A 14,742-nucleotide genomic window follows, 5' to 3' on the forward strand; every position below is an offset into this window, starting at 1 on the left:
GTTTTAATTAAAGCTTTCACAGCCTATAGATGATGACTGTGCATAAGCAAAACTTCTGAATAATTTCTACATTAGTCTCCTCAACAGTCTCTCTCCCCTACCCCTTTTAAAATGCACTAATAATACTTATAAAACCAGAGGACTATTCATACCCCAGGTTTTTCTAGCCAAAGAAAACCTATTGGGTTTAATGTATAATGATTGAATTGGACAAAAGTGGTTTTCTTCACTTTCACAGAATTTCCTTAGTAAGCATGTTGCTTACATTTAATTAACTGTACACCACGTGCCATCTCACAGCACAGTAACCAAACTGTAAACATGTCAGGAAAGAGATTTTTAATGCTAGTTCTTTTTCAGATCGTGAAATTGATTAAATTATCAAAGGAACACCCTATCACATTAGCAATTGGTGATGGAGCAAATGATGTCAGTATGATTCTAGAAGCACACGTTGGTATAGGTAAGTGTGCAGTCTAGATTTTAATTTACAAGGAAATAAATATAATTTAAAAAGTAATAAGAGGTTGCTTCAAAAAATTAGTTCCCCATTTTCTTAGATACCTTTTATATTTTATACACTCCAGCTAATTATAAGGCATAGTGAAATCTAATAATATTAAATTAACATCACCGCATGCCCTGCAACTTTGCCAGTATTTGTTTGTATGCTTTAAATAATTTGTTACCTTTCTGAACAGCTTCTAATGACTCTTTCTTCTAGGAATCACGGGGAAAGAAGGCCGCCAAGCTGCAAGAAATAGTGACTATGCAATACCTAAATTTAAACATTTGAAAAAAATGTTACTTGTTCATGGGCATTTTTATTATGTTAGGATATCCGAGCTTGTGCAATACTTCTTTTATAAGGTAGGGTGACCTCATGTAATCCACGAATATGCATATGGTATTAACTAACTATATGTAATAGGTACCCTCAACTGTAGAAAATGCTGTAATTCCACAGAAAGTCTGTTGACTCCTAGATACGAATCCCCAGGTCGTTTGCTCATTGTACTCTGGGGCGGGATTCTGTGCCACTGTGCATGCACAGAATTTATGTCCCCCCACATACTTCTTTGTTTCCCTGAAGAAAAATGACTTTCTGATGGGGAAGCAAAGGGAAGCCACAAGAGCAGTCATGCAACCCTCCCCGGCAGTATGTTTCGGCTGCCCAGGGCAGCCAGCAGAGAAGTAAATCACTGTGGGACAGGAGGCGGGACTGGGAAAGACCCAACGGGTGGCTCCTACCCTGCACCGGACTCAGGTGCTAGTCCCATCTGGGCTGGGGAGAACAGGATTTCTTCTTCCCCTGTACAGCATCTGGGGCCGAGTCAGACCTATTCCCAGATTTCTCCCCTGGCTGCAGGATAAATTGGAGAGAGTCCAGCGAAGGGCAAAAAAATGATTAGGGGTCTAGAACACATGACTTATGAGGAGAGGCTGAGGGAGCTGGGATTGTTTAGTCTGCAGAAGAGAAGAATGAGGGGGGATTTGATAGCTGCTTTCAACTACCTGAAAGGGGGTTCCAAAGAGGATGGCTCTAGACTGTTCTCAATGGTAGCAGATGACAGAACGAGGAGTAATGGTCTCAAGTTGCAGTGGGGGAGGTTTAGATTGGATATTAGGAAAAACTTTTTCACTATGAGGGTGGTGAAACACTGGAATGCGTTACCTAGGGAGGTGGTAGAATCTCCTTCCTTAGAAGTTTTTAAGGTCAGGCTTGACAAAGCCCTGGCTGGGATGATTTAACTGGGAATTGGTCCTGCTTCGAGCAGGGGTTGGACTAGATGACCTTCTGGGGTCCCTTCCAACCCTGATATTCTATGATTCTATGAAGCATTGCAAACTCCTCCCTTTCCCCTGCTGCCTGCACGCATCACTCCTCAGCCACAAGGGGAGGGATCTCTGTACAGGGAGCTGCTCCTCCATCCACCCAAACTCCGTGCATCCAGACCCCTCGTACCCAGACCCTCCCACTGAGCCTCACCCCCCACACACTGAGAAGCCCCCAATGAGCCCCACTCCCCCTACACCTGGACCACCCCAACGAGCCACCTGGATCCTCACCACACCAAACCCCAACCAGATGAGTCTGTGTCCCAGGCAGGGGAGGCTCTAGAGTGATCTCCCATCTCTGTGCAGCCAGTGGTCTGGTGTCCCCAATGCCAAGCTGGAGCCTCCACATTTATTTGTCTGAAGAACATAAATTCACACCGTGTAGAGGTCAAGCACAGGAGTTTATTACGTACAGCGCTTATGGAGTGTCACCTCGCTTATAAGGCTTAGAGACACTGTTAATCAATGGATTACAATAGAATATATGGATTTTCCATGAGCGGGGAAAGTGACGGGTAGGCAGTCCCACTTTCCCAGATAGGTTTAGCAGCAAGACATGATAGCACAGTAGCCAATGGTTAAAGGTTACATAATGTCTTCGCCCATGGTCTCAAGTTCAGAAATTAACATTTAACATTTAATTAGTACTTTAATAAATGTATTTGTATAAAATATATATGTTGAATTTTTATTTGGGGTTTATAGGAATGAAGTAGCTCCTTTGATTGTCCAACAGATGCATATCTAGGGGTAAAAGCAAAGGAACAGTGAAAGTATATGGGAATAAGATTGTCTTTCAAGTTGTTCATTTGTGTTTTAAGGCAGGCATTGGTCCCTGGGAAAGGGAGCTGGGAGGAGGCCATATCATATACTGACATGCTTGAACCTTTTATAAACTCAAGGTTGGATGTGTGGGAAGAATATCTTCCTACAGAAGAAACTAACACAAGAGAAACAGGGCTTCTTTGTTTTATTTGCAACTTTGAATAAGACACAATTATTGCCCCCAACATCTGGCGTTTTGCTGACCAGGCATATATTAGCAAAAGCAAAGTTGTTTTTCAGTTATTCTGCTTTCTCTAACCTCTACTGCCTGGTTCCACGCCTTCAAGTACTTTACATTGGCCTGGTCCACAGTTTTTCCTATTAGGGTGTACCTTAGACCCTCTGGGCCTTGGCCGCCAACTCCTTGATTTTTGCCTGCAGGGCCTGTAGATCCTCCTTTAGATACTTACTGCCGTAGTGACATTCCGGATTTTATGTTAGGTTACCCATTATTGGCAGAGTATGGTGGAGCTGCGTCCTGTTAACAGTCAGGGTTGCCCTTTGGGGAACTGTCGTGCACACGGATGGGTGCCTTGAGGGGCAGGGCTTTTTATTTAGCTTGATGGAGTGGTTTGGGGCAGTTACACACCAGTAGGTACCGTTTATTTGGACCAGCTCCATGTGCGCCAGTTTTTTAGTGATGGCCACTTTGAACCTAGACAGAGTCGTTAGAATATTATATGGGCAAGTACACAAAATTTTCTTCTTAGAGTGGGTGCAACATTCACTAGGATACAATGCTTTTCCAGTGACCTCGGAGTATGCAACACCTTCTATTTTAATAACATGACCCCTCCTCCATACTGGCAGGGAGGTCACCATCCTGGCTTGCTGTAAATGAGGGATGCCCAGAGGTACCAAAAGGTTGAAGAGTATACTGTGACCTGTTCAAACTGGTTTTGGACTTTTATTGATTTTTTTGTTTCCCCATACCCATGGAGGGGTACTGGAGAGATAGGGTTCCACCACTTTCATAAGGGCTGGGTGGACCCGCCCATTAAGGAAATCTGTTACAATTCCCTGTGTGGTGCGGCCAAAGTTTGTTTTGCTCTTCAACAGCTCTCCTCCAGGGCCTTTATTTTGGTACCATGTTAGTATAATTGGCACATGATTTTTTACGAGTGTTTGGGGGGGGGTTTTCACAAAATTCCGCACAAATTCCAGTATTGAGGTTTGTGTATTTTCTTCCAAGCCATTGTGGCAATATGCCATGTAATTGTGTTTAAATGAGGGATAACCCAGGACCTTGTAGTCCCCTTCAGTAGTGGGACGCAGCTGGCCCCCTTTAAAGGTAATTTGGACACTAGTTACATTAAGTATAGGCACTGTCCCTCTAAGAGGGCCACAGCATTGTTTAAGGGTGTTACTCTGCTTGAAGGGGTAGCTTATGCACTGTCATGATTTTTTTCAAATGCCTTCATTAAACTCCATGATCTCTGGCACCTGACACCAGCGAATAACAGGGCAGTTAGCTGTTATTAAAATTGTGATGTTACTAGTCTCCCTGTTTATTATAGGAGGACTTGTGGCACCTTAGAGACTAACCAATTTATTAGAGCATAAGCTTTCGTGAGCTACAGCTCACTTCCTCAGATGCATATCGTGGAAGTGAGCTGTAGCTCACGAAAGCTTATGCTCTAATAAATTGGTTAGTCTCTAAGGTGCCACAAGTCCTCCTTTTCTTTTTGCGAATACAGACTAACACGGCTGTTACTCTGAAACCTGTTTATTATGAGCATCAGTGTATGATTTTGTTTGGACCTTTTTACGTTTTATTGTGTGCTCATGTCCTAACTGTAGTGCCATCTTTATCTCTGGCCAGACTTGTTTATTGGCCATTGCGTGTGTTTTGCAAAAGCTAAGTGTTTTTTTAGTGTGGCAATTAAAGCGAAGCAAACCTGAAGGAGGGGGGTTGGTGACCCATTTTCATTCCTTCTTTTCACATGGCACACTACTTGCTTTTTTTTTTTTTTTATGCACCACAGGGACTGCAGGAGCCACAGCAGGAGCCTTCCCCTAGTCACTCTGGTTGTTTTGGTTACCCTTTAGTTCTTTGTCCTTTACTTCCTTTTGTTTACCTGTCGAGACACTTGTGGAAACATTGTTAGTATTGACAGATGCTGATTTAAACAATTTTAACTGATTTTGGTGCCTTCAAAATGTTCCCAATTTTCCCCCAATCTTTGCACATGTATTAGTAGTTAGAAGGACCCTTATTGGGCCTTGACATTTTGGCTTGAAAATTTTTTAACTTCTGGGTAAATGTGACACATTACCAAATTTCCAAATTTAAATGCCAGTTTCTTTAAAGTGCTGTTATTATTCAGTTGGGTTTGATTTTTTTTTTTAAACTTGGTTGTACAAATCCTTTAACTCTCTGTCCAATGCCTTGATGTAGTTTTGCAGCCTGTCTGCAAAAAGTCCAGACCCCACCCCACCCCACCAGGAGGATTACAGTGCTAGGCATTCTTATTGCTCTTTCTGTTATTAACTCAAAGGGCGTTAGCTGGGTCAGCCTGTTTGCTGCCTCTGATTCGATACAATACATCAGGGAGCATACGAGCCCATCCTTCTCCTGTATTCAATACTGCTTTTGTTAAGGCTGCTTTTATTGTTTTATTTATTTTTTTCACCATTTCTGAACTTTCAGGGTGGTATGGTATATGGAATCTTTGCTTTATTTCTAGTGCCTTACATGCCTTTTTCATCACTCGCCCTGTAAAGTGAGCTGTAAAGTGAGGTCAGAGTTTATTGACAGGGGCAGACCCCATCTGGGTATTATTTTTTTTGCTAGGATTCGAGCTACTGTTGTGGCAGTGCAGTTCTTGGTTGGGAATGCCTCTATCCATCGGGTAAAAGTGTTAATAATTACCAAAATGTAAGTGTATCCCCTGCTTCGTGGCAAAGGGTTTAGTAAAATTAATTTGCAGATTTTACCACTGTCCCTTTGGCCATGGTTGGTGGTTTAGAGGCACCTTTTTTCTTCTACCCAGATTCACTTGTGCGCACGTTACACATGGTTTGAGAAATAATAAAGCATTTTTTTTCATAGAGGGCGACCACCAGTGTTTTAGGGTAGCTCTTATTTGTCTCCATCCCAGATGAGCTGGAGAGTGGATGGCATGGAGCAGCAGAGCCCGTATGCACTCCCGGGCTACCAGCTCCTCCCCCCTACCCCCCGGCCCATACCAGAGGTGATTATTATACACACAGCCTTGCTCTTTCCATTTTTTTTTCTGGGCTTATGGTTGCATATAGCTTTTTTAAATTCACTTCCTTTTTTGACACTACAGTTGCACAAACCTTAATAGGACTTGTTTGTGCAATTTTTTTGGCCCGTTTATCTGCCCAGTAATTTTCCTTTTGTTCCTTGCTTGAGATTTTATTATGTGCTTTTATCTTTACTACTGCCAGTTCTGATGGTAGTTTGGCAGCTTTTGTCAGTTTTTGAACTGCCTCCATATTATTAATTGGCTTGCCAGTTGTTGTTATAAACCCTCTGCGTGACCACACATTCATGTAGTTATGCACTACTCCGAATGCATATCTGCTGTCTGTGTATACAGTGAGCTTCTTGCCTTCCCCCACTCTCAGACATTTAGTGAGGGCTGTTAGCTCCGCTCCTTGTATTGACTTTGATCCTTCCATCTGACCTGACGCTATTACTGTCCCATTACTGAGTACCACCGGCCATCCGGTGTGTGGCACTCCATTTTTATACTTTCTTGATTTATTTACATACAGAATTATATTTGAATTCTCTAATGGCTCTTCTTTAACTCTCCCCAACACTTCCTCTTTCCTATTTATAAGACATTTGTGTACTTCTCCCTCTATGTTTAGACATTCAGCTACATTTATTTTTTTGTTTCTTACGATAGAGAAGTTGGGGTTTTGCAAGCACAATGTTGATTCCCACTGCCGCCTGCGGGCATCTGTTACAGATCTTAGCCACCTGGTATTAAGGAGATTAATAAGTGTATGGGGTGTATGTAGCACTAATTTTTCCATGAGAGTGTATGATTTACAAGCTTTTACCGCCCATGTAGCACAATCTAGAGTTGCTATGCACTCCGCATTCCGGTAGTCCATGGGATACAGGGGGTCTTAAGGTAGATAGGTATGCTACAGACCCTGTTTATCTTCCTGAAGTTGTGTTAATACAGCTGAGTATTGAGTTTCATGATGGCTGCAGTAAAGGTGGAATGGCTTTTTCACATTGGGTAAGCCCAGGCTGGGGGTAGAGGCTAAAGCCTGTTTTATTTTTTTAAATGCCTACTCTTCTTCTGTGCCCCATATTACTAACTCATTTACAGGCTTTCCTCCTCTAGGGAGGCTTTGAATTGGTTCTACTGTCTCTGAGTACTCCGAAATATATGTTTTGCAGAAATTGCGGAGTCCCAGCACTGTTCGGACTTCCTTAAGTGTCCATGGTTTTTTAACTCTCAAATTGCCTGTTTTTTTGTCTACAGTGAGTGCTTTTTCTCCCTGTGATATGCTGTTGCCATTGAGCTTTTTTTGCGCTTAATTTAAATTCTGCCTCGCGAAGATATATAAACAGTTTGTTTAGGGTTTTTAAATGGTCCTTTTTATTTGAACTGGCAATTAGCAAGTTATTTACATACTGCAATATTACAGTATCCACTTCCAAAGGCACTTGTGTTATTACTTCTGCGTCGCCCTGTGGAAGTTAGAATGGAACCCATGGGGTACTCGGGTTCAAGTATAGTGCTGGTCTTCCACTGTAAATGCAAATTTTTCCTGACTCTCTTTTGCAAGGGGAATACTCCAAAATTCAATAGCTATATTCAGGACTGAGAATACTGAGTGTTTTGGTTTTAGCAAATTAAGAATAGTGGCAGGGCTTGCCACAATAGGGTGTGCCTTTGGATTCACCTGGTTAAGGTAGGTGTAGTCTATAGTTAACTACCAGGTCCCATCTGGCTTTCGGACGGGCCAAATTGGGGCGTTAGTTGTGGAGGTGGTTTGTCTAATCACCTGTTTAGCTTTTAAATTAGTGACTATAATTTTAACTGCCTTTAAGGTTTTTGGTTTCATTGGGTACTGCCTGTGGGCTTTATGTGTTGGTCTTTCTACAGATATAGGCTTCATGTTTACTAGCCCACAATCTTGTTTATCTGTTGCCCACACTTCAGGGTGAAGGAAAACACAGTGTTTTTACTGGATTTCCCTCCACTCTTGTATTTTGCCTTACTCTTGGCAATTATGGCTATATTTTGAGATAATCTCTCCTGTTTGGACCCTCCGGCCCATTCAGTACAGCTGCCTCTGGGGTTGATTGCTCCCCCGAGCTCCTTAAGGAGATCTGTGCTGCAAATTGTGTCTTCCTGCTTGGGGCAAATCCAGATTTGACTGACTGTGACCATATTTTTAAATTTTATTTCTACTGGCTGGCTTACGGTTCCTTTTAATCTTCCCTCTGCCACTCCTTTAATTTATATGGTTCAACGGGTGAGGGGGAGATTTTGGCTGGTTATCGATACCGAGGCTCCTATGTTTATCAAAATTGTTGCACGGTTGGCCCCCCACTCGTGCGTTAAGAAACATCCTGGGGTCACTTTCGGATCCAGCCACAGAGGCCGCAGATACCTATTTGCTAGCCAGTAGTTTGAGCAACTCCTGGATTTGTTTTTTTGTTTTTGGGTACTAGTTGTATCAGTTTTATTTTGCTTGTTTGGCACTGGCCCTCCTTACGCCCCCTCTCCCCCCTGGGGTGGAAGCAGTCTTCCTTTATGTGGCCGCTCCTTTTACAATTGCTGCATGTTTTGATTTTATTTTTACAATTACGTGCCAGATGTCCAGGCTTATTGCACGTGAAGCAAGTAATGGTTCTGATTGCATGAACTGCTGTCATTTCCTGAGAGGGGATGGTTGCTGCTACCTTCCTCTTTTTTCTGTTTTCTACTTCTGTGTCCCTTTTCATTACTGCTGAGTGTGTTTCTCCCACTGAGGTGCCTAATGCCAGGACCACTTGGTGGTTTGCAGACTGCCCCTTCCTTTAGGAGGAATACATCATGGTTTTGGGATGTTATATTCTCCAGACCTGAATAAGCTTGAAATGCATTCCATTTCTTTTCAGCATAAGACATGGCAGACTCCCCCTTCTGCTGAACCACTGATTGCAGAGCCCCCCAGTTAGTGGTCTGGGCTCCTAGAACAGCAGATAGTGCATTTCTGAATTCTGTTACACTGCCTGCATCTGGGTTTGGAATTCCTGCTGGTTCTCCGGCCTGATCCCCTCCCGCAGGGTTGGGGTTATGATTTTTAGCCCAGTGCCCCATCTTCCATTTATCTTTCAAGTTGTCCCACACATTCCTGGGGCATTTACACTTGGCCAGGATATGAACATCCTTCCTGTGGAGGCTGTGTATTTTAGCCAGGCCATTTAGCTTGTCCCAAAACTCAGTATTTTTGTTGTCATGTTTGAGTTTGGGTAAATCAGATAGTAATGCCTGTTTTTCCTGGGGGGTGAAGGGATGGTAGATTTTAGTTGTTTCTGTTCTGAGTCTCCTTACTGGTTCACCCTCCGCATTAACATTTCTGAACCTCCTTAACTGCGTCTTGATTGGAGCCATACGCTGTACTTGCTCCCCTTGGGCAATTAATCCTTGTGATGCTCCTTTATTATCTTTGTGGGTGCTTAAATTTGGCCTTTCACATGAAGAAATGTATGGAGGAGGGTTGGATTCCTCCCCTTTGCTTTGTGCTGCTGAGTTTTTTCACACATAGTTAATTGGTGATGCAGTTGGCTAACAAATGCTGGGAGTGGGCTCTCCCCCCTCCCAGTCTGGAAGCGTGTTTTAGGCATGGTGAATGTAATTCGTTTGCTCTGGGATCTTTTCCAATCTCCGGACAATTACACATTTGAAAGCACAAACTCTTATTTTTTAGAGCTTGGTTTTTAGATTTAAAAATTGCATTTTCTTTTCTTTTATGTTGAGTATATTCAATAACACTATTACCGCCTTGTCTGTTTTGTCACTTTTCTAATTATTCCACCAAGTAACCAGATCCGCCTCTGGTCCAGCTGCAGAGTAGTTTGTTTTTTTAGCTGCTGTTTGCCGAGTTTTGGCATGTTTATATTTCAAATATTCTTGAGGGCTGATTATCGCCTCTCCCTTTGATGCCATGGGCTTTTACTCACCCCGGCTGCTGACCTTGTTTTTGGGAACTTGCATTTTCCCCTCTAAATGCCGTAGTTTCAATCTTTACAGCCTGTCAGCCTTGATCGGGATTTATCTTTTCTCCTTTTTCTGCTGTAGTCTCAATCTCCACAGCCTTTTATGAGGCCGTCTCCCCCCCTTTTTTTAAATAGTGCATGGTTTTAAGTTACACACAGCTGCCGGCCTTATTGGTTGGAGACTTTGTGCTATTCGAAAGCATGTACATTACATGCCTGCGGGGGGGGGGGGCACTCCCCTAGGACTTGCAGTGTTACGTGCAATGAGGAAATGGGACCACCAGTTTGCACTGCCTATCTCTTGCGTACCCAGCCGGTCCTGGGCTTAACTCAGGGCCAATCGCTTGCTGGTGGTTTATTCAAGTTCCCCGAAACATACCCCTTAGTTTAAACAGTACATGACCCTTTTGCACTTGTCTTCCCTCCCCTTTGATACCCTTATTTAACCCCTCTGCTTGGACTACACGTGCCTAAGTTCCTTCACACTTAAATTTAAAAAGCAGAAACAAGATGTGTTTGAAAGGGGATGAGAGACTTCTATCCCTGGCCTAATGAGGTGGTAAAGTAAACATACTCACCTCCTTGGATTTCAGTCTCAGATCCTCAATTAGCTCAAAAGCCTGAATCCAGGACGATCCCCCAAATGGAAGGACATAAATTCACACCGTGTAGAGGTCAAGCACAGGAGTTTATTACGTACAGTGCTGACGGAGTGTCACCTCGCTTTTTAGGCTTAGAGACACTGTCAAACAATTGATTACAATGGAATATATGGATTTTCCATCGGCGGGGAAAGTGACAGGTAGGCAGTCCCATTTCCCTGGATAGGTTTAGCAGTAAGACATGATAGCACAGTAGCCAATGGTTAAAGGCTACATAATGTCTCTGCCCATGGTCTCAAGTTCACAAATTAACATTTAACATTTAATTAGTACTTTAATAAATGTATTTGTATAAAATATATATGTTGAATTTTTATTTGGGGTTTATAGGAATGAAGTAACTCCTTTGATTGTCCAATAGATACATATCTAGGGGTAAAAGCAAAGAAACAGTGAAAGTATATGGCAATAAAAATTGTCTTTCAAGTTGTTCATTTGTGTTTTAAGGCAGGCATTGGTTCCTGGGAAAGGGATGTTGGAGGAGGCCATATCTTATACTGACATGCTTGAACCTTTTATAAACTCAAGGTTGGATGTGTGGGAAGAACATCTACCTACACAAGAAACTAACACAACAGAAACAGGACTTCTTTGTTCTATTTGTAACTTTGAATAAGACACAATTATTGCCCCCAACATCTGGCATTTTGCTGACCAGGCATATCTTAGCAAAAGCAAAGTTATCTTTTGGTTATTCTGCTTTCTCTTAGCTATTGCTAGGCCTTTGACCTTTTGACCAAACTCAGGACTTTGGGCCTGTACACAAATCCATATACCAGGTTATTACATCAGCAATGGATTTTAACCCTTCATTGTCAAATAAAATTTGCAGAATTTTGCAGAATTTTAAAATATTGTGTATAGAATTCTAATTTTTTTGGTGCAGAATGATCTCAGGAGTATCATTGTCACCAAACTCTGAGGCAGAACAGCTTTTATTTATATGCACTGTGTGATCTTTAATACGGTCACAAATAAAATTTTCATTTTTTCTTTAATCTTTATTCCCTTATGTATTCCAGCAACTCCCTCCTCCTCCTCTACCCTCCGCCCCCCCACCCATCTTTTAGGCTCCATATACAGTGGCCTTTTAAATCAAGTCTGAGGAACAGTGTTTTAAAAGTTAACATAATTCTAACTTAAATCAGTTTCTAAGTTCAGTTGACCAGTGTGGATGGAGAAACCCATTTTACTGTTTATGTCCACACTGACTGGCCACCGTATATCAGAAACTAGTTTACCTGAATCCCATTGTTGATATGACCTTAATTTCCTCTTTCTGTCTTCTGTGCCCACCCACCCCCGGGTAGCATCTCATTTCCCTCCAACTTGATAGAGTACTTATAGTTTTTCTTTCAAAATTGTGTTTGTCTGTGCTAATGTAAAAGGAGAATGTGAATGCCCTATTTCTATAAATCTGTCACGGTATTTTCTGTATTCTGTGTACAGTTCAATTAGTATTATACAATATTATAATATACATGGTTGTAATAATGCATGATATATGTTGTTGATGCATCACTTGATAACTCCCACTTTGTCTTCCAGAATGTCTGCTTCATTTTTCCTCAGTTTTTATACCAGTTCTTCTGTGGGTTTTCACAACAGGTTAGTCAGTCATTTTAATTTTTCTGCTTTGTGTAAAACCTTCTCTTTGGCCTTTTTTAACTAAAAGCGTTGGGCTGTTGTATATTCTTACTGGACCAAGTAGGCTGGGAAAGCTGTTAGTTTAGCTTACAGCTGTCATTAAAGAAGGCTATTACCTTTGGTTAGTGTGGCTTTCAAGAGCTCTCGTGACTGTTACTGAAATGAATTTGATGAATTATCAGAAAACCCACGTTATTTTCTGAGTCAAAGACTTAATGGAAAAAGCAAAACTGAGAGTTAGCTGTGGAAAGCAAAATCTCTATGGAAAACATGCAGTTCAATCTTTTCATCGATTTTTTTTTGCTCACAGAGCATGGATAGAGGAAAATCTAAAAGGTGTGGGTGTGAACAAGCAGTTTGTCTTTTGAGGCAGGGGTGAAAGTGCAGAAGGCTGCTGTCCTGATCTGGGGGGCCTCTCAGGCTGAGCATGCAGATGCCCACACCGTGGAAATCCGTGGTGGGAGAAGGGAAAATAAACACACCAGTTTAAGGAAAAGGGACCTAATTCTCCAAAAGAAAAAAAAATAAGGCATTCTTGGGGGATGGCAAGGTCCTCTTTCTTCTAAATTCTTGTTTCTTTGCTCCTCCTCGGCTGTTCTCAGCTATCTAAGTTGTATGGAAGGCTCCTTGTCACTCCTCCCATGAAGTAAGGGAGATGAAAACAAATTCAGGAACTTGGAAGAAAAGGAGACCGGACCTTTGTCAAAGATTTTCCCAGTAAAGCTCTACTGAGCTTAACAACATGGAGTTTGAGTTAATTTTAGGGATGCGCTGAAACCTATCTAGCATTTTGCAAAGCACTCTCTGGCTAATACTAGATGTTAAAGCATGTGTTCATGAACTTTGACTGCAAAATTTGCCATTCTTTTTCATGAAAAATAACACTACTTTTTTTTAAGAGAAGCCTTTGTAGTAAGGATTTTCAGTGCACATGTTTCAGGGCATAGGTTGATCATGAGGCAGGGTCTGGAAAAAAACCCCACTTTATAGGGGTAAGGAATAGGTTTGTTGTTGATGATAAACGTTATGTACCTAGAATAAGACCCAGAACAGGGAGAAGGGGAGAAAAAGTTTGGTTCATACCCATTCCCTTATGTTGTCAAGGAGCTGATTTGATCCCCCTATTCAAGCTGTTCTCTAGAGCCGCTTTAGCTTAAACTTGCTAGCTACAGCCCCACAAGTGACCATTATGGCATCTGAGGATTACTGGAATGTAACAACACTCCAGCCATTACACTTGAACTCTGCCCTACATTGGGTGAGTGAAAAGGGGGTGGAGTGGAGCTGGCTATGCCTGACAGAGATTTCCTCCACCAGAGGAATCAGTTGTCCAGCTAGGGTAGCTTTACAGCTCCTTTGCACAGCTGAAACATTGTGAGGCGGCCACTGACTATTGTCAGGTCAAATTTTGATAGACTTGTTTGCCCAGAGGAACCTGGGTGAAAACTGACTTTTATCCTATCTCAAAAGCTGTCATCCAAGGATGTTATGTGGAATTTGTCTTCGTTTTAAGGAATGTGCTTTTATGGCTTTAAACAAGACAACGTTCTCCCGTTAAATCAAGCATAATATGGTGTATTGTGTTTGAAAATATAACTGGTTAATATAACTCTTTTTTCCATCTGCAGCCTTTGTATGATACTGCGTATCTAACACTATACAATATCAGCTTCACATCTCTTCCTATCCTCTTGTACAGTCTAATGGAACAACATGTCAGTACAGACATGCTCAAGAGAGAACCTTCACTGTACAGGTAAAGGTAATCATTTAGCCCAAAATGTTTGGCTATTCATTTGTAGACTGTCTTTTTTGGAATGTGTCTCCAAAATACCTTTAGCGTTTACCTTTTCCATTGTGCACAATATAAGAAATTCAACATCCTCTAACAATTAAATGCGCTGCACCTGAGATGGTAGTTCTGTAAATATTTTGGAAATGACCGGATGTATATAGTATACTATACAGCATATATATGTTTAGGGCTGTTGATTAATCACAGTTAACTCACGCTATTAACTTAAAAAAACATTAATCACGATTTTAAAAATTAATCGTGATTAATCGCAGTTTTAATTGCACTGGTAAACAATAGAATACCAATTGAAATTTATTAAATATTTTGGCTGTTTTTCTACCTTTTCAAATATATTGATTTCAATTACAACACAGAATACAAAGTATACACTGTTCACTTTATATTATTTTTATTACAAATATTTGCACTGTAAAAATGATAAACAAAAGAAACAGTATTTTTCAGTTCACCTCATACAATACCATAATGCAATCTCTTTATCGTGCAAATGCAACTTACAAATGTAGATTTTTTTTGGTTATGTAACTGCACTCAAAAACAAAACAATGTAAATCTTTAGATCCTACAAGTCCACTCAGTCCTACTTCTCGTTCAGCCAATCGCCCTGACAAACAAGTTTGTTTACATTTATGGGAGATAATGCTGTCCATTTCTTATTTATAATGTCAACAGAAAGTGAGAACAGGCGTTCACATGGCACTTTTGTAGCCGGCATTGCAAGGTACCTATGTGCCAGATATGCTAAGCAT

At 41.5% G+C, this 14,742-nt stretch overlaps 1 protein-coding gene across 7 annotated transcripts in view; it reads left to right on the forward strand.

Moving 5' to 3' along the window:
• Positions 1-14,742, forward strand: part of ATP11A (ATPase phospholipid transporting 11A) — a 220,891-nt gene that overhangs the window by 179,049 nt on the left and 27,100 nt on the right. For all 7 annotated transcript variants that reach the window (XM_073350104.2, XM_078853635.1, XM_073350114.2 and 4 more), the window contains 4 exons: positions 361-463; positions 725-870; positions 12,076-12,135; positions 13,803-13,930. In XM_073350104.2, coding sequence (XP_073206205.1) covers positions 361-463; positions 725-870; positions 12,076-12,135; positions 13,803-13,930 — 437 coding nt within the window. The remainder of the gene's footprint in view (positions 1-360; positions 464-724; positions 871-12,075; positions 12,136-13,802; positions 13,931-14,742) is intronic.

The sequence above is a fragment of the Lepidochelys kempii genome, chromosome 1 (genome assembly GCF_965140285.1).
Source record: "Lepidochelys kempii isolate rLepKem1 chromosome 1, rLepKem1.hap1, whole genome shotgun sequence".
NCBI classification, from domain to species: domain Eukaryota; kingdom Metazoa; phylum Chordata; order Testudines; family Cheloniidae; genus Lepidochelys; species Lepidochelys kempii.